General features: G+C 45.4%; 1 protein-coding gene across 13 annotated transcripts in view; it reads left to right on the forward strand.

Annotated features, from left to right (window-relative positions):
* ptprsa (protein tyrosine phosphatase receptor type Sa) overlaps positions 1-27,085 on the forward strand; it is a 210,153-nt gene that overhangs the window by 156,446 nt on the left and 26,622 nt on the right. For 4 of the 13 annotated variants that reach the window (XM_068590029.1, XM_068590028.1, XM_068590030.1 and 1 more), the window contains 13 exons: positions 2,209-2,529; positions 4,023-4,216; positions 5,574-5,600; positions 6,702-6,819; positions 14,437-15,030; positions 16,084-16,178; positions 16,678-16,928; positions 17,138-17,225; positions 18,100-18,309; positions 18,579-18,742; positions 20,245-20,256; positions 20,575-20,690; positions 24,818-24,865. In XM_068590029.1, the coding sequence (XP_068446130.1) occupies positions 2,209-2,529; positions 4,023-4,216; positions 5,574-5,600; positions 6,702-6,819; positions 14,437-15,030; positions 16,084-16,178; positions 16,678-16,928; positions 17,138-17,225; positions 18,100-18,309; positions 18,579-18,742; positions 20,245-20,256; positions 20,575-20,690; positions 24,818-24,865 (2,238 nt within the window). The remainder of the gene's footprint in view (positions 1-2,208; positions 2,530-4,022; positions 4,217-5,573; positions 5,601-6,701; positions 6,820-14,436; positions 15,031-16,083; positions 16,179-16,677; positions 16,929-17,137; positions 17,226-18,099; positions 18,310-18,578; positions 18,743-20,244; positions 20,257-20,574; positions 20,691-24,817; positions 24,866-27,085) is intronic. The other 9 variants (XM_068590034.1, XM_068590031.1, XM_068590032.1 and 6 more) reach the window with 9 other exon arrangements.

Raw genomic sequence — 27,085 nt, forward strand, 5'->3', positions numbered from 1 at the left:
TCTTAAACCGTTATCGGGCGTGAGGATGCCTGCGCGCCGCGATAGCCGGGCCGCTGTCAAGATTCACAGCCTTTTTCCCCGCACCACAAAGATTGAGAACTGAGCAATCATTCTTGACGTGGAGAGTTTTCCAAATACAATACGAGAGGAGGAAAGAAGCTGAAAGGCTCAAAAATCCAGTAAGACCGTAAGTAAATAAGCCCATTGGACACAGAGGAGGGTTTGGGAACTGTGGCTGAGGTCCTGCCCTATTTGTTGTGTGCTGGAACATTGGCTCTTCGCTGGGAGGAGACCTTTCTTCTAGTCAGAAACCCCGTTGTTAGTTTCAAAGAAATCCACCCGAAGAGACGCTGCAGTCAGGACGTTGTCATTAAACTTTTATGAGTTTAGTAAAACAAGCTTTCCCACCTTGCTTCTGTGCTATTCTTGTGTCTTGGCGTTCTGGAAATGACAGGAAGCTTTCCAAGAAACGCAGGCGCGGGGCTATGAAATGGGATTTGTTTGAGATAAATTAAAAATAAAATGCGGATGGTTGTCAGTGTTCGCTGCCAAGTGCGGCTGAACAGAATATCTTGGGAGTGAGTTTCCCCCCCGTCGGCTTCCCCTCTCGCTGTCTCCTGGACCCTCCGGCCCGAAGATACACGAGTATGAAACAGCACCGAGCCAACTCTCTCCCTCTCAACAACCCCAAAATGAACTCTCAATGAGTCGAAATCAAAGCTTTTATTTACTCATTTGCAAACCGGGATGGATGTCAGCACTTGGGGCGTTGCGTCCTGCTTCCTGAGAGGGAAAGAGTTGCTGTTCACTGGCTCTGCCGGTCAGGTGCTGGTGGTAAGAAAGTCTTAACAATGTAGTGTTTGTGGACGTCAGGTACGTATGATGCAAACAATGCTTGTGATTTGTTTTTTGGTTTGTTTGTTGTTGGTTTTTTTTTTTTGGAAGTTACATGTTCTATTTTCAGTTCATGCTGAGTATTTTGCTTTCTTTTCTTTATGATTTGTTATTTTGAACCTTAACTGTTGAGGAATTCATTTCCCGGTGCCCTCTTTCAGTTCATCATTTATTCCTTCAGCCTTTGTTTTGGCATGAGAACATGCTCCTTGTTTTTATGAGTTTCTTTTGAGTTGATTTCCTAATTCGCTGGGTGTGGAATGCCTTCATTTGTGATGGTATTTCATGGTTTTTTTTGGGATTATTGTGCTATTTTTACCTTACATAACAGACACAAATGTAATAATGAATTGGGTTTGTCACACCGAGATGGAGGGGAATATATCCTCACAAAAAAAAAAAACAGTCGGATAGAGGAAACCCGACGTGGATAGAAATATTTTCATACATGTCCTTTTATCCGTATAATACCAAACTCTGGATGAGAAGTGCGGCGTGTTATCGCTCGCTGCACAGCACTCGCTCTGGACGAGCACAAACTGTGTAAGAGCCGGGCTCAGATTAGAAGCGAGAGGCATTGAATTTGATTTATAAAGTTCACAGATGTGTAGGTTTTAATATGTTTTGGAAGAACACTTCAGACACAAATAACAGCCTGTGTGCTGAAAAGCTTTTATACTGTCACAAATTAAAAAAAGGACAGACTAGACCACCTTCCTGCGAGCGTACACGTAAGAGAACATAGCTCGTGTTTATTGACCTTTTTAAGGACTAAAGCTTAAGAAATAAAATGTGCAATGGGAATGCACCATGAAACAATCACAATATTGAGTACAGGCAGAAACACAGATGACATGAGTCAGTGTGTTGTCCTACATTGCCGGACTAACAAACTGTTGGAAGGCAGGGCTGCATTTTGGGTAAAAATAATCTTAAAAAAGTAGTTCTGCTGAGTCAATTTCCTCCGGAGCAGTAATACGTCACGGCTCGAGCAGAAAAAATACCTTGAACCAATGTGTTTTTGCTTTGTCCAGCGCAGGAGAGCAATCTGAATTCATTATTACAAAAGCTTGTGCCATTGTCCGTTTGCTTGATGATTTTTATTTAAAACATATTTTTGCCTCAGTCTTTGTTTTGCATTGTTTTGTTTTTCAAATGTTTGTTTTATCCTTTTTATCATTTTCTTTATCTCTCCCATCTTTTTTATTTTTTTTTTGTTTTCCACCCCTCCCTCCTCCCTCCCCCCTCCCTCCTCCCCCATCCTCCTCGCCCTCCCCCCCTCCCCCTCCCTTCCTGTCCTCTCCGCCTCACCAGAGCCCTCCGCCCCCCCTCAAGACATTAAGTGCAGCAGCACCAGCTCCACCGCCCTGCTGGTAAGTTGGCGGCCCCCGCCTGCGCTGAGTCAGAACGGCGTCCTGGTGGGCTATAGGGTGCGCTACCAGGCGGCGGGCCCGTCGGAGGGCGGCGCCGACGACGGCGAGCCCGTGGAGGAGCCCGCGGTCCCCGCCGACGAAGAGCGGGTGCTGCTGCAGCGCCTGGACAAGTGGACCCAGTACCGCATCACCGTGTCCGCCTCCACCGGGGCCGGGCCGGGCCCCGAGAGCGAGCCCCTGGTCTGCCGCACGGACGAGGACGGTACGAGCAGCTCGAGTGTGTGCAGACTTTACTTGTTGACATGAAGGTATTGTTTTTAGTGAGATCGGCGCTCGGTCAGTGCTTTAGACTCTCGGTTTTCCAAATAATCAATGTTGGCCAACTACAACTAAACCACATGAAAGGAAAACACTCTGAGGAGATAACACACTTGGGAAATGAGGTGTGTTTTGCTTTTTAAGCATAACTAACCAAATGTAATTCATAACGGCTGCCACATCCCATGCTCGGCCTCTATCTGTCGGCCTTTAAAAGGATGCGGGTGGCGACGGTTAAACAAGCAGGTTTGTTTCCCCTGAGGTTAAAATTCAAATCCTCTTACTGTAAAACATCATTTGAGGATGTAAAAAACTAAACCGCTAGTCATTTAATACATTTTTCTCCACATGTGCGACCACTGTGAACCACGAAAAGACAGAAAAGCGAAGATACTAAACGCATTTAAAGCTCAAAAGAACAAAACAAGTACATCGAGACACAGCGAAGTTGGGTGGCACAAAATAAATGACAAGTCAGAAAAGTAGTTGAACTATAAAATGCATAATAAAGATGTTGGCACCCCACAGCATCTCTGAGTCGTTGACAAATGGCTGACATTGGTTTCTATTCTCCACGATCCATTTCACATCCATTATCACAGCATTTTAAGCTTTTTTTTTTTTCCTGACACTGATGTGCAACGAGAGCAACAGTACAGACGAGCTTAAAGTGACTCCGTGCCCGTTTTAACAGACACCGGTATCAGGGAGCTGTAACGCGTTTGCCGGTGTCATTACAATAACAACGTGTGACAGAGAAGTGCCAGGTAAAGAAATAGCAGCCGGCGCTAAAAGGTAGAGAAGATTTTGGTAATAAACAAGATTGGTGCATGATCCTGGAGGAGGTGGAAGGGGGGAAACGGGGTTGTGATTTAAGGGGGCGGCGGAGGATTTGAAGTGTTTGTGGACGAGTAAATGGAAGCTGTTTGAGTAGAAGAGTTGCATTAATGGCACATCCATCTCAGGAAGGGCCGGTCGCTGGCACACCAAAAGGCCCAGAAGCAAGGCCTTCCATAAAGGGCTGTCATTATGACGGAGAGCTTCCCGCTGATGGCAGACACACACAGCAGACACACACACACACACACACTGAAGAGGTGGAGACAGGAGAAAGTGGTGTCAGTGTGCTGGATGTGATACTGTGGAGACTGACACTGGGGTGTTTTCTGTGATTGTTTTTATTCAGACGCTTGCCCATATTAGTATGAGTATATATGAGTAGTGTGTGTGTGTGCATGTGTGTGTCAGGGGGCTTATTAATAATCCTCCATTGCTCTGAGGAATATAGTCTGAAGGATGTGGAGCAATTTCACTGAGATACAGTGCCGATTTTTCATCGCACTTGTTAATAAGGAACATCTCAAAAATACATCCGACCAAACTATTCTGATTTGAGTTTTTTTTTTTGTTTTTTGTGGTCCTGCGACCAAACCGCAGTTCCCGGGGCTCCTCCGAGGCGAGTGGAGGTGGAGGTGCTCAACTCCACGGCGCTGAAGGTGATGTGGCGCTCGCTGACGCCCGGCCGGCAGCACGGTCAGATCCGCGGCTACCAGGTGCACTATGTGCGGGTGGAGAACGGCGAGTCGCGGGGCCTGCCCCTCATCAAGGACGTCATGCTGGCCGACGCCCAGGTAGGAGCATCTCATACCACCTGAAAGCATGACGGTACCGTCCGTGCAGATCCTGCACCGGTCGGCCTTTGAGTCTCATTTTTAATCGCGATGCAAATAGACAATAAAGAAGATTAAAGCCACGCAGGTGATCCACGTTTATATCGTCAGTGGACATTTGAAAGAAACTTTTCCCAACTTTTTCTCTTCCTGTCAGACTGCAAATTGTGTACTTCGATCTCACAGTTGTGGCTTTGCACATATTGCCCGAATATGGGGAGCGATGTGGGTGCTCTTCCCCCCTTGGATTTCATTTCATATTGCGATAATATTCTTTTCCCCTCAGCTCACAACAAGAACTGTAATCAAGGCTTCACTCGTCTTGTCCTCCCTCCGCTGCCTCTCCGGCTTTTATGAGGAATGTCTAGACCCCGTCTTTACAGCAACATCTGCCATGAAATGTCTGATTGTGTGCTCGTATCAAAATGCAAAGACTCTAAGAAAATGCTGATTATAGTATTCTGTGCCTTCGGGGGGGGGGGGCGAAGTAAAATTGCCATGAAAACATTTCACCAAAAATTAGCCTTCGCTGACAGCTGGAATTGTAATGGAAGCCTGCTTGATGGCTTTTTTTTTCTTTTTACAAAACTTGTTGGAGAAATCCTGTCGAAAGGAGACTTTTGTGCACAGTAGCAATCATCCAAATGGAAATTATAGCCTTGAAGCAATAAAGCAAACAACACTGAAACGAATGGTCGCATGCACATTCTACATATTTTGTGAATTAATGATTTTAAAAATCAATTATTTCTTTCCACATTAATGAAGCGTCCATTCAGGCGAAACGCCAGCAGCGTCACGTTGACATTTTGGTATTTAGCTGACCACAAATTCAGTGGAGTAGAATACAGCTTAAATAACATTAAAACATCCGAGCAATGCACGCAACCGGCAGTCGACAAAGAATGCCTGGCAAACATATATTTTGAATTGCATATTTAACGACGATTATCATCATTAAACCCTGAAAAGCGACAGTGCATCTTGATATCATCACAGGCTGTAGCTGCCAATGATGTGCAGCAGTACTGAGCTTATTGTGAGCTGCACAGTCGTATAGTCAAACACATCCAGGCCACACAAGCAGACACACAACGATCAGCTGCTCACTTCCAGCTGCTCCTCATAACACAACCTTCAAACAGCTTCTCTCTTCCCTGACCTTACAAAACCAGCGGCCTATTTCTGCTCCCAACCCTCTCATGCCGCCCATCTCTCACAGTCCTATTTCTTGCCTTTCTTTTCTCTCTCTTTCTTTAAAATATATATATATTGCTCTCTCTTTCTCCTGCACTCTCCTCTTTGGCGGGGGGGTTAGTGGGAAACGGACGATACAGCTGAATATGTGAGTATGAAGTCTCGCCTGAGTGCTTTTTTGTAGCTGAAAGGGTGTAACGAGTGGGTATTGCATCAACCTGGTTGGCGTCAGTCTACACACAACCCTTCCAATCTTTATTTAATAAGTTTGGATCACAAAGTGGCTCAGAAGTTTCACCTCAGCTGTCTGAGGCCATCCAACCTCCAGACTGTGCCGCTAAAGAAAAAAGGACAAACTTCTATTGCCGGCGAGCTTCAACAAAACGAGGCTGATGCAACATCCACTGCCCTTCTGCCTGGAATGCTAATGCTACGTGTGTCGTGCTGTGTTTTGTCTTGTGCTCTGGTGACGTGTATGTGTGTTTATTTTTGGATTTTGTGCGTGCTTAAACCTTTTTTTGTATTGTTGTATCTGTTTTATTAAAAATATTTGGGCAGTAGTTCACATAGCGGACATGTATGACCCTTGAAACTGCAGACTCCTCGTCACATCCCCTATGAGGTTAGCGTTACTGTTAGCATTAGCGTAACCCAACTGCAGATTTATATATATTTTTCCCAACAATTTGCACACTTATTTTGAACCCCAAAATAAAAGCCGGTCCATCTGCATTACGTGAAGACCATCTCAAGTACTAGACAAGTACTTATCGCTCATTTACCTTTATTGACCTCCCCCATCCCTCTGCCAACCAGCCTGTTAAAATCCCCATTCTGCATTCGTTCAAACCCGCTCCCTGAAAGATTCATTAGAATTGATCGGAAGCCTCCCTTTGAAGAGGAGTCAAGGAAACGTAATGGCCGAGCTAAAAACTGCCAGTGAATGGGGCAGGATGTATTCAGCATGCATTTATCACAAAGTTAAGTTGTCGATTGGAATATTGCTGAAGGAATGAGGGCGCTACTCTCCATTTACATCCTTAATGTCCCTCCTCCACCTTGGCAACTCTAACAATTAACTTAATGGAACGACCTCCCACTACACAGGGGAAAACATTACATTTAATGCATGCCATGTGAACCTTGAGGACCGGGAGCAGTTTGAGCTGCTTGAAAGGGGGTCAAATCATAAAAAATTCAAAGACACATTTTGACATTTTCCTGTCCATCTCTTCCCTGTCTCCCATAGGAAATGGTCATTGGAGGACTCAAGCCAGACACCACTTACTCCATCACGGTGGCAGCGTACACCACCAAGGGGGATGGAGCCCGGAGCAAACCCAAACTGGTGGTGACCAAAGGGGCAGGTCAGTCCGAGGAGCAATTCTATATGTTTATGCAGCACTGAAGGTATAGCATATAGTTTGATTAGCATGTGGCTAAATGGTACTTTGCTCAGGGGTTCCTCGTCACTCCCATCCAGCTGCTACTGCTACACCTCCATCGCTGCCTTTGATTAACATTGAAGGAATCCTTATTTACAGCCACATTATGCTGCCTTTATTGAGCCAAACCGACTTGAAAGATTTGGAAAAGCAGATGTAAATAATGGGAATGTTTGAGAGTTATTTAAGCGCATCAGGCGTCCTTATGAAATGTGTTATGTTCAGACTTTTTGTTTGAGAAGTTTGTGTTTTGAGTCAAAATAAATCTCGATTCCAGAACAGTTCGGCCCGTTGAGTTGATGTTTGCTTCTACCAGGGCAGTATTTATGATTTGAATCATGTTCAAAAGGCTATCCACAGATTTTTAGAGATCAAGGCCGCGATATGAGGTACGTGGTGGATTTTTCCGACAGATTATGACAGCTTGAAAAACCCCTGTTGAGTCGTTGGTTGAGCTTTAAGGATAAAACACTGGAGGCTAATGCCTGCACACTACAAAGCCTGGTCTTCTTCAGCTTTTTTTTCCATCGTTACCACCAGCGAGCACGCACGTTTCCCCGGGCCGCTCGAGCCTGTTTGCAGTAGCCGTTACCAGGAACATGATCCGAGCCTGTGAAGCAGCCGGCGGCTGTGAACGCCTTCCTCGTGACGACTTAGGGCATCGAGCCAAGATTGGACCGTCCTTTCGTGTGAGCATCTGTGTCAGTCAGCTTCGGGGGGCTCCAGAGAGCCAAGATGTACATAACTGCACTCCTACATGTGTGTACACACACTTACACACACACGCTTACCTATTTACATAGTCACTCTTGCATACTCATGAGCACCTGGCGATCTCACAAGTACATTTCATGCAGACCCGTACTCTGGCAAAATCATGAAACAAAATGGATCCACACACACACGGTGCATTCTCACAACCCAACACACACACAAACACAGGCAAATGCCCCAGATCCTGACAGGTGTGTGTGTTACAGGTGTCAGGGAGTGTGACGCTGCCAAACAGGCGTGAGTGAGTGCTGACACTCTCCATCCTCCTGTCAGGGCCGGCTGACTGATGTGCCCGTCTAGCACACTCTGTATGTGCCTCACAGGGAAAGCCTTTCCTTTGTGTTATTCAAGTGTAAAAAAAAAATAAAAAAAAAGGCTTTATGCCGGGGGCCAAGATAAATGAAAACAGGAAGGGGTGAGGGGTAGAAGCCGTTTTCGGGGATGAAGTGTTTGTCCTTCTTGTTCTGATCGACGCGACGATGACTTAGTGTAACTATTCTCAACCGGAGCAACATCTAGTGGGATCAGCATAAGCAGGGTCAAGGGGCAGCACACGGTGTGTATATATGTATGTATGTATGTATGTATGTATGTATGTATGTATGTATGTATGTATATATATGTAATGTTTTGGAGAAGCGCCACCTTTCCTTTTGTCGCCAACGTCAATCGATCGGGATCTTCAGTGGCAAATCTGGGAAGATTACACACACATAATTGCATTATAAACGATAAAACATGTACTGTATATCAGCGGTCCACAACCTTATTTGCGCCACGGACCGGCCGATATTTCCACGGACGATATTGCCACGGACCGGCGTTCACGGTGTGGACGGTAAATACGACGTCATACATATAAAATGCACTCATAAAATGATAGGACCGGCATGAAGCAATCATAAAGTGCTTAAAGATTCAACTCACCATTACGCAGAATTAGTGTGAGCCGTGTGATGGGAGAAAACCTCACTCGATGTGTGTTTATGTTGTTAACTCTGTAAATTACACCTTCATGTCCAGTCCGCTTCACAAAGACAGGATGTTGAAAATGGAGGCAGGGTTTCCAGAGCTTTTTTTTGGTGATCTCAAGGATGCTCTGCCTTGATTTTAATCCAGAACACCAAGTTGAAACAGACTTTTAAGGTTCATTTTTGGGGTAACTATCACGTAACGTGTGTCGAGAGGTTCGTCGACGAATGTATCCGGTCTTTTTTCAAAATAAAACGTTTTTCCGACCTTACGAGAGAGAGAGGGAGGGAGAGAGAGAGAGAAGCCACATTTCTTAGAGTAATTTGTGGGCTGCCAGGCTGCTGCTCGTGCGACATCTGACGTCGGCACTTCCTCGTTCTGTGAATTCAACGTCGGCGAGGTAAAATTCCCCCGAATGCGGTATAACAAAACGGATGTGTATTTGAAAATAAAAACAGTGAAGTGGGAGACGACCCTATGCCAGCAAAAAAGCTCAAAAGCGTGTGGTAAGGAAAAATGACCCAGAATACATTAAATGTGGATTCATAACTGGCTGGCAATGCACAGTGTGTTGAATGCGGTTTAATCCTATCAAATGAGGCGCTAAAACCATTGAAGCTCCAGAGACACTTAAACACAAAGCACCAGGGACGTGAGGAAGAAGCCCGGTGAATACTTCCTCAGAAAGAAGGAGACGGGCTTCAGGCACCAACAGAAAGTTTCCTCATTTATTTGGGGTGTTGTTTTTAAACAGAAGCACGAACAAATGTTACACAATCATTTAATGGGATCCTATTATTAAAGACCTTTCTCATGTCAGACAGTGTGCCAGTCAACAAGCGCTTCTTTGGACTTCTTTTAATTCACTTTAGCTGAATTCACAACTGACATTAATTTGAATGCATAACTGGTGCTACACACAATAAATATGTACTGTTTGTCATAATTTAACAAGGTACATTAGTTTATTAACCCAGCTATAGTACATGTGTGATATCGGAACGCTTCAAAAGTGTGACGCAAATTATATTACATGAATGCTTTTGCTATTTTAGCATACACACAAACACCCATAACTTATGCAACGACTTTCAGAATCTTTTTGTTTTTACAGCACTTAGAGTGAGCAACCGTCCCCAGAAACTATGACATCAGACTGATGTTATTTTTAAGAAAAACATAAAGGCCCAAAAAGTGACATCAATATAGAACATCATGACAAATAGAGCCGGTTTGAGAGCCACTTAAAAGTCTCCCAGACATTGTAACATGCCTTTCTGGTAGTTTCTTGCCTCACAAAGCTTCCAAAAGAATCTCTTTGGGATCTTTTTGGAGGATACAAAAGTAGAAGTGTGCACCTATGTGTGGGTCACACACAAACAACATTCATCCTGTCTTTGTTTGTTGAATGAAAGCCGGGTTTGAAAAGCGGCTTTTCGTGATTCATACGTTCCGTGCTTTTGCTTCGGGAAACAAACTTCAGCGCGGCCAATGTGTGAGACGGCATTTCAGAGGCGACCAAAGGGAGTTCGTATTGACAATATATTAAAATGTTTGTGTTTGAAAATGTTACTCCGCCGCCCCATCTGCACATTGTGCAGTTTTTCACTGGGCTGAAAGGAGCAGCGATCAATAACCGTCCTGTTTTATCTTGTTTTCTTGCTCGGGCTCAAGCGGAAAATACACCTTGTCCTCTATAATATATTAATAAAGTTCTAGCCAATCAAACTTAAACCATTCTACATGTAGTCTGCAGTATTATGTTGGTCACCTTAGTCTTCTGCACAGTGCAAAGGATCATGGTTGTCATTTTAAAAGTTGTATTTCTGCTCTTTGTAATTATTTTAAAGTGGTTTGCATTATACATTTTACATGGTGGTTCGACCGGCGCTGAAGATATTATTGAAGATATTATTAGTGTATCCAGTGCTTTCAATCTTGACAGCTTGCAAACAGCCGTCCCCTAACCTCACAGCACTTCATTTAGAGTCTTGCATCCTGTGAAAGGATGCTTAAGGTTGCAATGGGTGTGTGTTTAAAAGGATGTGCATACTTTTTCCAATACTCACTGCAGACAGCTGGCTTGAAACATCAGCCCTGAGCCGCTCATTGCATGTTCAGTAACATCCGGATTGTTCATGTTGTCCGGTCAGAAGTCATTAATGTAATTGCCCGGTCTCTTCCTCCCTTTTTCTCGCATCCTTCCTTGCTTCCTAAATGGCACTTCAACTGGCTCATGTGAAATGTATTGCAAATTTGGCTTGGTGGCATTTCCTACCCGACCAATTAATCCTCTCCGTGAACCTTTGACCCGTGCACACGGATACACTCCTTCAATAAGCAGACTGAATTAAAAGCAGAGGGAAATGATGACAGAAGAGTGATGGATTTGTCATGACCTTCAAGGTTAAAAAAGACCCTTTGCACCCACATGTCCTTCAACATGTTCATCCTCTTCAGGCTGGCTGCAGCCGCAGGTTAATCAATGGGAGATTTATTTTCTATCGTAGAGGAGTGCCACTCAAAGCGCAGAAGCTTACATTTCAGGTGTCAGATAATCCAAAGATATGTGCACCGCGGCATTTGCATGCAAGCAATATGTATTGTTTTTTTTCGGAACATATATTTTGCTGTTAGTGTGCAAAAGAGAGGGCAGGAAATGAAAAAGGAAACCTGACCGCCGCTTTCTCAATCAGGCGGAGTGAGCGCCAACAGCCGGCTGTTAATTCTGCGGCTTGATGGGAAACGTGTCGGGAGGCCCACGAGGAGGGATTGAACCGGGGTCGACCCTGAAATGGACGTAGAGAGAGAGAGAGAGAGGGATGGAGAGAGGGAGAGAGGGATGGAGGCGGTGGGGGAGGAGGTTAGGAAATGAAAAAGGGGGATTGGGCAGTGTGCGAGCGGAGAGAGAGATGAACTCTGAGCAGAGGGACAATCAAAGTGTCCAAGAACCCCAGAATCACCCAGGTACACACACACACACACACACACACACACACACACACACACACACACACACACACACTCTGCCCCCGTCATATCCATATCGGGCCCTATTTTCAGCAGATTGCTCCTTGTCCCCAGTCACATTTATCATCCACATCCACTCATGTTTCACCCCTTCACCATGCCCTGGCTATCTTTCTCATCACCTGTAGCAGCACACTCTCTCTCTCTCTCACACACACACACACACACAAGCTTAAACAAATACGCCGTGCACACGATGAACAACGCCACCCTCCTCTTCACACCAATCTACTGGCTCAGTACCCGCCATCCTTCTCCGCTGTGTGCACCGTTAAATGAACAAATAAAAATAGTTTCAGGGCTGCAAAGAAGGTCGTAATGGATGCATTTGGGGAGCCCGTTGAGGTTAGAAGAAATTCAGAATGGAAAACTGACACACACACACACACACACACACACACACACACACACACACACACAGGATCATTATCTCTGATTCTATTTCCTTGATTAGCAGTGAACATGAAGGCAGAGTGGGCTTTTAAATGACACCAAGCTGAGCTACAGTATGTAGCCAGAGAGTATTAGGAGCATTTGTCTCACCCAACCCCCCCCCCACCCACCTCCACCCCACCCACCCCACCCACCCCACGCCTTTCCATTACCGGCAAAGACTCAGCCGACTGGCCACCATCCACCCACCAGCCCCCGTCTTCCTCTAGCAACAGACCCCAGAAAGAAGCCCATTAGCAGAACGGAAATGAACAATACGAGCAATGGGAGTGGACCGTGTTGAGTGGATTGCGTTGTGTGTGTGTGTGTGTGTGTGTGTGTTTGTGTAGTACAGGCACATTATGACTTGCATCTTGCCCGCAGGAACATACATTATATGTAGGTGCATTAACACAGACACACACATACGTGCAGTGGGACAATTGCACAATGTTTGCCTCAGACTAATGTTTCTTCCAAATGACTTTTAAATCCATACGAGGCAAAAAGCCAAATACTGCTGGATGGATGCAGGTGGAATGGTGTGCGAGAGCCTTCTGTATACCATCACACACAACACATGCATGTGCCTATTATGCAAAAAGAAGGTACACATAAGCACATAAAAAGATAAAAATTGTGAGAAAGCTGAAATAGATGAAGTATGAATGCATGTGCAGTAACGCTAAACAAACAGTGGATGTATAGTAATGAAGAAGGCGATTGTATCCATAATTGTGGCTGCAATTAAGATAATTATTACATTTATGTGACACATTCAAATTGTATTTGGGTTATTCAACGGTTTTAATTCATGCTCTCACTGCCAGGACCAACCAATTTGCTGCCGACCCAGTTTGCCGACCCAGTTGGCGAGCCTTTCGAATCTGAAATATACAGAAATTATTACAATACCAAAAAGACGGCATGCAATTATATTGATAAAGGTAAATAAACAGTGTTGTTTGTATCCTTCATACACTTGTGTAATGTTGTGTTCTTCTGAAGCCTCAATAGTGAGATTGAAGAAGAACAAAAAGTCCTACAACACACACAAAAAACAGACTTAGAAAAATCAATAGAATATATGTATTAAGACTTTCTGTTCAATATTATTTCTCAGATGCACTTCCTTTTTTCCTCGACTCATAGCGTCCCGTTGCTTCGAAAAATAATATCACTTGAATAAAATGTTATTTTCTATAATATTCTTTCCCTCCTGAAAGATCCTCGGGTAACCTTGGGCCTCTTTTAAATGGATGTATTTCTTAGATGCCGGCCCAACAAAAAAAAAATGTTTTTTATAGTTTATTTTACATTAAATGGAACTATACTTTTCATCATGAACAACGTGTTTACGATGTTAACCGAGGTCAAAAGTCTATTAAGTAAGGGTCATTTCCTTTAAGACTTCTTTACAATCAGACTTGTAAAGAAGTCTTCAAGTCGCTCCTGCTGGCCGTTAGAAAAAATGCAAGTTTAAAACACTCCCGAATAGTTTTTTACCTCCCAGACTCGTGGCTTCCCTTTGCACAGTTGCATAGAAATGAGCCGTTCAGGGACCATCTGTGAATTGAGGTTACAGAATATAACCCCGGTTACGAGTACATCATTTACAGTGTGCACGTATGCGATTGTATTCTCAGTTGCATGTGACAGCCGTCTGTCCTGCCACACTCTTGTATTTCTGAGAAGAAGAAAAAGGGGGACGTAGATAAGCGAGTGAAAGATGAAAACTATCTACAGAGCGATGGGGCTCAAGTGTAAATCAGCAACACTCATCTCTCACAAAGCTTTGACAGCAACTTGAGAACTGAAGGCTTCCCATAACCGCTCCAGCCTCCATCACAAGGATGAGGCCTTAAAAGTAGAGTTAAGACGAGACGTTTGTCATCCATAAGAGCAGCAAAACTGGGCCACTGTGAAGAATGGTGTCTAGACCTCAAGTGTAGATCATCCATTTTACAACAAGAGATGACTCCAGCAGCTGAAAGAACCACTGTTCTCTGCTTAAAGTTTTAGTGATGCTTTGCAGTACCAATTTTGGCTGGAGCTTACATGTATCATGAATGGGTAATGGGTACAGCGATCACTCAAGAATTTAGTGGCTCTGAGGATCTTCAACGTTTCCATCCAACTCAACCTGTTTTAATTTCAACCATCCATCAGATAACACCAGAACAAGCTATGACTCAAGTGTGGATTCTGTTATCTGTTTTCATTTGCTGCAGTCGTTTTCAGGCACTCCAAGGCCACTCTTACTTTCAACATATTCATCTCTGTATAAGTGGAAAAAACAGACACTAAGATGTGTTTTATTTCTTTGTACAGTGCCTGGTGTTCCCTACCTGTCAGTGGCACAGGACTCCGAAACATCAGCTGTGGTTCGCTGGGACCCTCCAGATCTCACCGACGGCATGGACCTGCAGGGTTACCGGCTCCAGTTTGGCCGGAAGGACGTCTCGCCTTTGGCCACGCTGGAATTTGCCCCCCAAGAACGCCAGTACTCCGTGGGGAACATTCACCGGGGGGCCACTTACCTCTTTAGGGTCTCGGCCAAGAGCAGGGGGGGCTTCGGGGAAGAGGCCGTGGTGGAACTCAGTGTGCCCGAGAAGACGCCAGGGGGATACCCTCAAATCAACGAGGGTACCAACGTGACGTGCTGCTCGGTGCAGCTGTCCTGGTCTCCTCCCGTGCTGTCGGAGCGAAACGGGGTAATCACAGAGTACACTTTGGCCTTTAAGGAAACCGGCGCAGGAGGAGCGCCGCAGGAGCTCCGCTTTCCACCCAGCCAGTCCAGCTATGTTCTCAACAGCCTCAAACCGAACTCGGCGTACGATGTGAAAATACGTGCACACACCATTGTAGGTCCAGGGCCCTACAGTCCACCTATCCAGTATCGGACGGTGGCCTTTGATCCAACAGGTAGGATTTGCCTATTTCTTCTCCAACCCGGGTTTGGCAGGGGGTTGGAAATTGGCACCAAAAAAAAAAAAAAAACACACAAAAACTGAACCACCCCCCTTCCTTCAACCACCTCCACTTCTCCTCAAGAAAGAGAAACGATTGATATTAAAATAGTTTGCCGTGGGATACTCACTTCACTAACCGAAACAAGGTAACACAAAGTCACTCAGTTATAGTCAGTCATTTGATAAGGAGGAGAGCAGCCTAGGATGTCAAGGTAAGTGCTGTTTGGTCAGACACTCCCGTCAGTCATCCTTGCAGCCCTTTGTCAAGCACTCTCACGCAGCTAAAGCCATCTCACATCCCGAGTGTTCAATCAAGGTAGGACCTCAGTGAAATGCAGTCACTCCAAGAGTATGTTTGAATTATTCTAAGAAGATGACAGAAAACGTTTTTGGTTCTTTATTTAATTTGAGGTTTTTGGTTTGTTTTTGAGATATTCCCCTCCCCTTCCTCACCCCTTACCCTTTCCTAATTCCTCCTTTTCCCCTTCCCCTGTCCCTTAGCGGGACAGTTTGTGGCATGGCATCCCCCAGATGCACTGCTAAGGACTGTTGGCATGCGTGTTTTGAGTCTGTCTCGTTGCCCGTCTGGCAGCACATTGGCAGTGTCAACCCGGACTCAGTGGAGGTGTAGGAACAGTTGGCGCCGCGACCTCAGGGGTCAGTTGTTCATCCTCAAGCGGTCACGAGTTCAAAGACAGTGTTGAGATGGGTTGGCACTCCCCATGGTGTCTCGCCAGTGGGCACACCCTCGTGCTCCACGAGTTTGTCATCCATGAGTCTTACGTGCTGTGTGTCTTAACCAATGGCGTCGCCCTTCTCACGACCAATCGCAGCTCACCGTTACGCTCACTCTTCAACCCAAAGGAACGTTGCAGAGGAACAACAGCTTTATTTTAAACCGAATTTTCTTCTTTTGTTTCTCTTTCCTTGGTCCCTTCACAAGTCCGATTTACTAAAGACGCGCCGTCTTTGTTTTTTCGTTTCTTTCTTCTCTTCAACTCAACAGATGTTCCAAAGAATTTCACAGTCAAGTGGGCAACGAAAACCACGGTCGTCATTGCCTGGAAGTTTTCTGAAAGCAGGTCTCCGTACAAATGCACGGTGAGTTTAATGTAGGGCAAACGCACACATTTACACAGCTTACTTATAAATATAACAAACATTCCTGAAAATGCCTCTCTGAAATTTCAAACTGATTTGCATTGGCTTGAATTTGATTTTACATTTCTGCAATATTTAGTGCATTTGGTTATTTCAGTGCATAAATTCAACTCCTAATCCTTCTTATTTCCAACATATCCAATACCTAACTCATGTACTCATCACAATACACATGCATTAATACCTGTTTCTATTCGTACTGTTCTTATACACATTGCACAGTTATTATATTCTATTGTGTGTATATATTTTACATATTTTGCGCATTTAATTGCATACTCTGTTTACATTTATTTTAAATTGAACTTCCTTATTGGGTGCTCCTCTAACAACCTACCTACCTACCTATCTTTACATCTTCACCTGCCCACTGTATCGGCCTACTACCGTGATCATACATCCAACTATCCAACATTTCTGGACGATCTATTATCTCTAGATTGAGTACAACCGTCAAAAGATGGACGTGGATGCCAGACAGATGCGGGTTCTCGTCACTGGGCTGAAGCACAACACCACCTACGAGTTCAGGGTGACCTGTCAAGAAAGCATGGACGGAGGACCGAGACACCGCGTGGTCGCCAAGACCGCACCGCTCATCCTGGTCAAGAAACCCAAGCTGGACATCTACGCTGAGCCCGACAACATGCTCACCATGTCCTTCCCTCCGGTGGATACCAAGGATGTCAAGTGAGTGGCGCTTGCTGAAAGATCTGCCTATATATATGTATATATTATATTATATGTTAAAGTTTGAGATGATTGAGATGTAATATGGTTTAGGAGACATTTCTGAGACAATTTACTAAACTTTTTCCAAGTATTGAGAGATTGTGACGACTATTTTTATCTGAACATCAAACAAAATCAATTAAGTTTGTTGTCACTTCTGTTTCCAGGACCTTCTACGTGGTTGTGGTGCCACTTAAGAGGACGGCAGGATCTGTCAAAAACCTGAAGAACCCAGATGAGATGGACATGGAAGAGGTAGGATGTTTAAAAGGATATCAGCCTATCCTGGCACACAGTTATTGATTGGGTCAATTGGGTCTACTAGCTCAAAAAGAGCATATATAAGCATATTTAATCGGAAAAGGTAGCTTAAACTCCAGTAACACATCATGTTTTTTAACAAACTATCTTCCTTTCTCTCTACTGGGAAAAAAACTGTGTTTCTGGGGAGGGTTTCAAGAGACACTTGTGTTGTGTAATAACAGTTTCATATGCTGGGCAAATTGCATTGTGCATACCATCTACCAGACATGGGCTCACACAACACAAACATAAGTACATCTCAGCTATGCTAATTCATGCCCCCAAGCATGCAGCAGAGAGGAAATTACACAGTCTTCTCCCACTCCTACCATCTTACCATAGCTCGAGGTCACCTTGAGCGCCAGATCAACAGCAACCATCCCTATTGGATTTGGGATTACACACATTTCCTCTGCTTAGTGCCTGCCTCTGTCTGCGGTTTGAAATGAATGAGAGAGGCTGGATGGTGGCGGCGTTGTTGGAGTCTGGTTGGATGGAACATTGCCAGAGACTTAGCAGCTGTTTCAATCTAAGGATGCTGTTACCTCTAGCTCGCTCTCGCTGGTTTGCGTTCGTTCAGTTAGTTATTGTGTAGTACTTTATTTAATGGAAAAATGTGATAACCTGTCATCCTGTCATGCATTGGCCATAGCTCATGCATTTACAGCGTGAAAGCATCTGCCTCTCTCAATCTACAGATTTTAAACAAACATTTTGCAGTATTAAATAACATGATCAGCCCAGACTTAGTCGCTGTCGATAGAAACTGCAATAAGAAGACACCGAACTGAACACGGGTCGACTAATGACCGTTTGCGTCAATCAGCTGTTGCGGGAGGTGATCCCGAAGCGGCGGTCGCGCCGGCAGCTCGCTCAGCTGGACCAGAGGAAGCCCTTCATCACGGCCTGCTTCAGGCAGCTGCCCTCCAGCTTCACGGTGGGATCTGACTTCCGCCACAGCAGCTGCGAGAACAAGCCTCTCGAACCCGGCCAGGAGTACGTCTTCTTCCTGTTGGCTGAACTCAATGCCACCGGGGTGAGTGACGGGCTCAGCTCCAACGCACTTCAGTTGACTTACTTTTAGTCAATTGCTTTTTTACCGGAGTGGATTTAATAATTAACCTATGTTCATTTAATCATAGTTCACTTCAGGTTTGTTCATCTGTGGCTAACAAACTTTATTTTTGTACATGTTTCACACTGAAGTCCGGCCCCCGAATGGGATTCATCTTGTGCATTTACCACGCTGCGACCTGGACTGTGTGTGGTGTGTTGTGTGAACTTCCACATGATCTTTCTGTTCAGAAAATGTTTGCGACCAGCCCTTACACCGACACGGTGATGACTCCTAAGCTGGAGGTGAAACTCCTGCAAGTCGAGACCGGGGACGGACTCATATGGGTGGTGGGCCCGGTGCTCGCCGTGGTCTTCATCATCTGCATCGTCATCGCCATCCTCCTGTACAAAAAGTGAGTCGGTGGTTTGGGAATTGTAGACTTTGTGGAGAATGCGCTTGGACCTCGTGGTTTAAAATAACATTGTTCAACTTCAAATGACAGACAGTAACACGTCGGGTTTGTATGCAAGGGGCCGAGTGGCCAGTATGAAGTGCTGGAAACCTTTATAACCATTTGTTTTATCAAGATTTAAACCCTAATGCCTTGTCCCACCCACTGCTTTACACAAGCAACACAACTGCACTCCATGTTTCAACTGATTTAGTTTAACTGTGCTGGAAGTATTTTCTAATTCCAGCAACACAAGATGAACATGTTCCTGTCATTTGATGTTGAACGAGTTATTTGCAGTGTTCCAGTGGAGTGGGGGATGTTGGAATATAACTGCATGTTAGGGAGCATGTTGAAAGGGGGGCTGTGTGTATAAATCTGCATGATATCAACAAACAAAAAACTCCACATTGTTGCATGTGAATATGAAAGAGCTTTTCCTGTGAATGAGACGGTTGAGGTGGTTGGAGAAAGGAGAGAGGAGGAGATTCTCTGAGATGCTGCTCAATAACTGGAATGAGAATGACACAATCTCCCAATCAAGGGATGTCACAGATATGTATTTAAGTAGGTATGTATTCAAAACATAAAGGAAATAATGCTCCGTAAAAGTGTCGTTCCAATCTTGAACGAGTTACTTTCTTCTCATTTTGAACCGTTGCTTTAAGACGTATGATATTAATAACATCTCAGGAGTGAGGGAACAAGGCAGCTCTCTTCCTTATTGTGTCCTGAGGCTCACAAACATCCATCTACATCTGTACAGTTAGTTGTAGCTCAGGTCTCAGTGATCTCAGCCTACACACACACACACACACACACACAGGGAAGATCCCTGAATTATTTCACGGGGGCTGGTGTGAGCAACACAAGTGCAGATTGCTACTGTCAGATGATCCTTGACTGTCTGACCTTGCCTTACCTCCGTCTTTGTGGTTAGAGGAGAGTAACATCTCTCCTTGGATCTCTCTCTCTCTTCTCTCTTCTCTTTCTGTCGCCCTCGCTCTCCCATCTCCCCTCGCCATCTCTCCCTGGTGAATAGTGTTTCCTGGGTCTGCCCTTGGCCCTGACATTCCCCTTACCCATCTATATCTGCACCCTCGCACACACACACACACACACACACACATAAAGCATGCACACGTACATAGACACACAGACACTGACACACAAATCCATGCACTTACTTGCACATATTGAATACTCACTTGTTCCCACACACTGATACATGTGCACACACACACACACGCGCACGCACACACACGCATGCACGCACCTCCTCCAAATGCTGATGAGCTTTATCTGGCGTTTTGCGAGCCTAGCAGCGACCCCTGTGAATTTTAAACTGCTCTCTATTGATTTATCTCTCTTCTTGCCTCCACCCCTCTCCCTTTCTCCTCGTGTGTTGTGTTTTCACCATCTTTATATATTTATTTGACTCCTATTGCTTTCTCTGGAAACAGCAAGCCTGACAGGTAAGGTTTAGCCGTACTTTATTGCCTTATACAGGGGAAGACAAAATAGCTTGCCGCAGCAAAAAAAAAAAAAGAAAAAGATGCCTTTTAATTAGCGAAGGTGAAGGAGACTTTTGCGCACCTGATACGCAAAGATTCTCAGCTTGAGTTTCACTCGCGTGTTCTTGACCCGCTGGCTTCTCAGTCGGTCGGAGTCGAGTTGTTTAGGAGTCGTCATCAGTGGGAGCGGAGGCTGTGCTGCTCGCTCACTAAAAGTGTGTTTTCTGTTGTGCGTTTTCCCCTCTTTCTGCTCTGCGTTCGTCTCGCTTCGCTTCGCAGCCGCAAGAGAAAAGAGTCGGAGCCGCGCACAAAATGTCTGCTGAACAACGCCGACATCACACCGCACCACCCGACCGACCCGGTGGAGATGAGACGCATCAACTTCCAGACGCCAGGTACAGGAAGGACTCACTGCACACGTGCACTGAGGCACATAAACAACATACAGATACACTGCATTCACAACACGGTTCCTTTCAGGGGAACATGTATTTATTATTGTCATTGACAATATTTAAGATGTGCACGAGGAAGTTTGTGGTGTTTTTACACCTCGGGTCGGGGTTAATACGTGACATTGTGCTTTAGAGAGACTGTCTGGAGGTTTCAGACACACCTGTACAACGTAGTCTCACACAAAATGAAAAGGGAAGTAAAAGCACAAGAAGCTCTGCGTTGTGGATTATTGAGATTATTTACACCTCCAAATAACTGCTAAAAGTTTGCCTTTTTAAACGACAACCTACGGTTTGTGTTTCCTTTGGAATCGGATTTGCATTCTGAGACAGTTTTCAGTGGACACACACACACACACACACACACACACGTCTCTCTGCTATGTTGTCTCTGAGATGTCAGTAGTGAGTACAACATGAGGCCAGTCCAAATGTTTTATTTGGAAAGAGAGTCGTGGAAAAAGAACAGAATTTGACTTTAACAGACGAAATGCAAATTCAAGTTGTTATCCTCCAAATAACTGAGTTTTGCAGGAACTCCAAAATCCTCAATTTTTGCAACCGACTGAAATGGAAAGCAAATTTTCAAATTCAGATAATCATGTTGTTTCGCAGCAGCTCTGATCCCACAAAACAAAGACAAACACCTGCAGAAGACCTGAGACACAACATGTGTGCACTTATCTGCTTTAATACACACATAACTTACAGACTGAGAGTACAACTGGCACACACACACACACACGCAGCCTACACACAGATTAACCACTCGCACATGATGCAACTTGAAGTTTAAATTCCTGCTGCAGCGTTCATGATGTCCGTGAAGTCCTCCCACATCATTCTGTCTGACATTATGTGCCATCCATAACTACCTGCAAGCCATGTGTGTGTATGTGTGTGTGTCAATTATCCATTTATGAATAACAAGCAGTGAGGAAATGATGTCTGTTGCTGGACTGTTTTCACGTTATCCTGGGTTCTGACCTGCTCTCTCTTCTGTCTCATTCTCCGTCTGGTTTTCATCCCAGATAAAGCTCGGCGTTAACAACAGAGCACATTCGATCCCAAACTCGTTAAGGCTTCTCCATCTTCCTCCTTCTTCAAACCCGTTATCTACCGGCCTGTCGGTCTGTTAGTTAGCCTTCTGGTATCTAGACCACAATGCAATGCACCGTTTGTTGTATTCAGTCTGAATTACAGGCGTTTTCTTGTGTTGTATTGTCATTTATTTATATATACATATATATTATATACTGCATATCAGTTTTGGAAACCTCTCTTCCTGACATTAGAGGTCAGTCACCTCTAGCGAAGCGCCATTGATTATTATTGGTTTTCCACAAGGTGGTATGGATTGTTTTCTTTCTTCAAGGACTTCTTTATTTTCAAACGCTCTCACCTGCCCCGGCCACTTCCGTCCTGTGTTTCTCTTCCCTTTTCATTCCCTCCGTCTTTCCGTCTCCCAGTTATCTATCCGTCGTCCGTCCGTCATCCGCGGCCGCTCTCCGCTCCATCAAAGGCCTCCGATTTCAAAATGGAGTCCTTCTCTTTATCTTCACGCTGCCCGAGTTTGTATCTTGGAGGAGGGAAAAAAAAAAAGACTGATTTACTTTGAGAGACACGCGGATGAAAGCAGATGCACAAACCTGCTCATGAATAATTGGAAGTTCAACGTACTTCTCATCTTTATCTGGTCTTCAGAGCCCTGCCAGTGCTTCTGTAATGACACGGTTATATCGGACGTTCCTGGTATTTGTCTCTCTGACTTCCGGCGCTTTCCGCTGTCCTCAACTCTCCTCCTCCGTTCCTTAAATGACAGAAACTCCTGTCACAATCTGACTTCTACATAAAGTTCACCCATACATGCTGAGTCTTCTTCACTCGGCGTGACAAAGCCTCCTTCCTTCAACGGCCCCGTCGCTGTTCCGCAGGATTGAACGATGTCGTTATCTCTTCACCCGAGGAATTTAATTTGAATGGACATTTTAGCCCAATTAAGTGGGCCGGTGAGCATTTGTGAACATCCCCATCAGCTAATAGCGACCATTGTTCAAACGAGCATACTCCCAGTGCACTTACCCACGTCCTCTGCTATCCAGCAGAGCATATGCCGCATCGGCAATGTGTGCTCAGTGACCCCTGGTGCCGGCGAGCAAGAATATCTCTCTGATTAGGCCTTCCTATATGAGCTCAGCTCGCCAACGCGTCGCATTGAGAGTGTGTGTGTGTGTGGGAGTGTGTGTGCATTTCTGCTTTAAAGCCTGCAGGTCATGTGACAGCCTCACAGTGACATCCCATAACTCCCTGGGGCGCAGAGTGGCTCGTTTTGTCATTATCTTCATTGGTGCCCGGGGTTTAATTGTCAAATGGGGCCAAAGTAATGAAGCAGCACGACTCAGTGGATCTCCACTAACCCGACCAAGCACTCCATCTTTTCTCTCTCTCGTTTCTTTTTCGCATTTATTGTAAATTACCGTACTATTCCCGGTATTTCAGGTGAAAAAGATGTTTTTAATATATTTATATATATATATAATGCAGCATCGCATGCGGCACATCGCGCCGCCGTACTCAGAGGACGTGACGTCCACGTTTAAGTATTTAAAAACCAAACACGCTTGTGGAAACCACACACACCAGCCAGTCGCTTCCGTGCACAAGCATCCGGCTTGTTTCTCCAGATTACAGCAGCGTCTGCAACACACACACACACACACACACGCACACACACGTAAAGATAATCAGACACGCCTGTGCTTCCCTCCCGCTGTGATGAATGACGTTTGGAGACAGTGGATCAGAGCACCCCCCGCTAGCTTTAATTAGTCGTTGTCACAAATCAATTAGAGAGAGAGGGGGATGTTCCACGTCTTCATCTCTCTGCGCTCGTTTGGCGCCGCTGGCCCGGCGTCCTCTCGCTGAGACGCCGGTGCCGGCTCAACCCAGCGAAACTCAGTTTAGCTGCTTCTGGTTTACAGACATGAGATGAGCAGAGTTTAAGGGCGGACGTACACATCCTCGTCGTGTTGGTATGTCCCATTGTTCCTCACGCTTGGATTGTCGTCTCCCCTGCCTCTTTACTTTATCAGTGTGTTACTAGATATAAATATAGTATATAGGACCAGGCGTTTTTTGTCGGAGAACAGTGTTTTTTGGGGGAAAAACTTTTTTTTTTCCTTGCCTTCGATGTCTCACTTCTCATCCTGGCACAAACGATCTGTGTTCTTTGGATAGAAGTTGAAGAATCTCTCGGTGTCGTGATGACTGAGCCGTTAATCTGATTTCAGCTTTCAGTCCTGGCAAAATGTGGTTTCCCTCCGCTTGATAGGCGGCTTTGGCAGCTTCCCATCAGACTGCATCTCTTTGCCTCGTGCCCGGTTAGCGTCGTCACAGATGGCTCCTTTTCTGCTCGGAGGGCCGAGGCGACCTCGGTCCGCTCGGACACGGCGTCGCCGGCCGCGGCCTCGAGAGGACTTCTCCTCTGGAGCAAATGTGACTTTGAACCATGGCAGCGTTCCTCACATTGTCTCCAACCAGCTGTCAGCCAAGGATGTGGACCCTCTTCCACAACTGTCACTCATGCCGCGGCCTCGGCACCGAGCCCCTCTGAGAAAAAGTTAGTGTTCGCCAGGAGACATAAGCTGGTTTTCACTCCTCTGTGTCGTTCTCATTGCTGTCAATGGGACGTTCCAGCCGGTGTTTTATAGAAGCTCGGAGATAGCGAATCAATTTTCTTATCCGTGAAGTCCGTGAACGTTGATACGGGGCTCTGCAGAAGGGTTTCCTCAGCAGCCGGATGCCCTCGGCTCACCAGTCTGGAGGACTGGAGCTGATCCGATCTGAAAACGTAGCCCTGCTTCCTCTGCGTGGCGGTCCGGTCTGAAGGCTGTCAGTCAGAGAGGAGGGCCTCGGTGGTCTGATGGTAAACTCCGGGTCCGAAGGAAAACCCTTTGTGTCTTCCTTTTATCATTTTTGCACACTCTTATATTTCCTTTCACATAACATTTTCTGTTCCATTACAACCTTTTGAAATCATTTTCTCTTATGTTTGCTGTTCCTTACAGATTCGGGTCTAAGCAGTCCTCAGAGCGAAGCAGATTTTGACTATGAAAGTTAGTCTCAATGCTTTTAGCATTTGCGTACCAGCTTTTTTTTTAATCTTTTTTTTTTACGCTCGCTTGCCTTCATTTACAAACACATACAGTAATTTGCATTTGTTTGTTTTTTTCACATTATGCAGCAAAAAAACTTCAGCACTAATTAATTTGATGCTGGTTACTTCTGGTATACTGGGCTGTTTTTTTCCTTTTAATTGAATGTCAGTCACGATATTCACTTGGGCTGTTGGCTGTGCATTAATCCACCATGCATTAATAACCTATGTGATCACTTCTGCTGATGCAGAGACGGGTGAGAGGTGTTCTTTTTGTTTTTCAGGAGTAAATCTCTGTTATCTCTCTATCTCTGCCTCCCCTTCCTCACCTCCTTGTTGTTGTGCTCCCTTCCTCCTCCTCCTCCTCTTCCTCCTCCTTCACCACCACTGCTCCATTTCCATCCTGAAGTAACGGGCTCTTTTCTGTGCTCAGAGATAACGAGCAGAATTAATTAAAGCGGTGGCAAACAATGGCTCGACATTTGATCACCCCCCTCTCGCTGCTCGCTGCAGAAGGATCATCCGGGAGGAAAAGCAGAGTTTCTGATTTTCCTCTTCCTCCCTTTTTCCTTGCGTTTATTTCCTTTGCTCACCCAGTCAGACGTCTTTCCCTTTTATATGGAAATGTGCAGCATCATAACAAGGCTTTTTGGGAGAGACTGTTTTGGCTTATCAAACTGAATCATTATATTTCGACTGCGCATCGGCAAACTGGATGTGTGTAATTAGACGCTCGTTTATTTTTACCGTGTTCATTGATCACGCTGTTGATGGCGGTGAATGGCGTCGTGTTCAAGAGAAGGATGACGGTGCAACAACAACGCGTCCTTGAGAGACTCCGCTTGAGTCTGGGTTCACGCCAAAGCCTTTTGAAAGAGAAGGTTTCCCGGATAAACACCGCGATGTGTAAAAGACAAAGAGAGTGAGGAAACAAAAGGAGGCGCCATCGACTCCTTGGTCTTGAGAACAGGACACATGCGTGAGGCCGGAGGAGATCGCAGAGAGGAAGACGTGGTCAAACAGACGAGTTGCTTCGCTGTGAGGTTCATGTGTGAAGACATGGGATGCACAGTGGCGTGTTGGCAACGTGGGATGAAGGTAAAATAGTTGTAAGGAGTCAAATAGTTTGCATACAAGTTCCCTTACAGCCTTCCCCACTTGCTCTCCTTGTGCATCGCTGCAACTGCAGCAGGCGCTTGTACACGAAGACAGTAAACACAAACTGAAAGGAATCGATGGAGGTTGAGTATGTGAGAAACTCACAAATACACATAGAGACACACGGAGGAAACTACAAAACCACACACACACATTCTTTGATCTCCCCTCAAACAGCCCACTCTTGTTCTCTCATGAGAAGCGAGGGCTCCTACTTTGCATACGCATTTACTTATTCAGCTTCATACCTTTTCCCTTTTTTAAAATCGAGGCAAGTCGATTGACAATATTTCCCCTTTTTCTCCACGCTCATCTCAATGAGTTTCCCGTCTCGCTCTCCAGTGATTCCACCGCTTCGTCGGCTCATTGAGAAACTGAAGTGTGAATAAATAAACACGCAGTTCTGTCCAAATGCGTTCGTATCGTTCGAGTTTACCTTTCCCGCGATTGTGTTTTGAAAAAAATGAACTGGCGCATGGCTGTTTGTCGAGTGGGCCGTTAATGCAGTGTGTCCACTCATCTTGGGAAAGGATGTCACGGCATCCAGTGTCATCTCCATTTGTCTGGTTTATGCATTGTAATCTGTGCTAATCTTCATGTAATTGATGCCGCTGCATTGTTCTGTCAGTGTAAGATAAATTAGCATCACTAATGAAGACTGTCAGCGCGGCGCGTCGGGCTCTTCCTCTCTTCAGCGTCACAAAAGCAGCCGAAACATCACTGACCCCCTTGACATTGGAGGTCGGGGGGGCGGGGAGAGTGAGCATTGTGAGGAAAAGTGGGAATTAAGGACGGTTAATGTGATTATGCCGATTTGCACGGCCAATTAAGCTCCCTGTAACTTTCTGCGTGCGAAGAGCTTTTCGACGCGTTGTCGACTTTTGACCTCGGCGCTCGGCGGGGGAGCGAGACCTCGCGCAGGAAGTGTGAAAGCGTTAAGTGTAGCCGGGCTGCACGCTGGGGACAGAGCCGCGATCTATGGCCGCTCCATATTCTATTACACGGCCTCGGCATTATGCCG

The sequence above is a fragment of the Clinocottus analis genome, unplaced genomic scaffold (genome assembly GCF_023055335.1).
Source record: "Clinocottus analis isolate CAN_PGR_092001 unplaced genomic scaffold, fCliAna1.0.p SCAF_23, whole genome shotgun sequence".
NCBI classification, from domain to species: Eukaryota; Metazoa; Chordata; class Actinopteri; order Perciformes; family Cottidae; genus Clinocottus; species Clinocottus analis.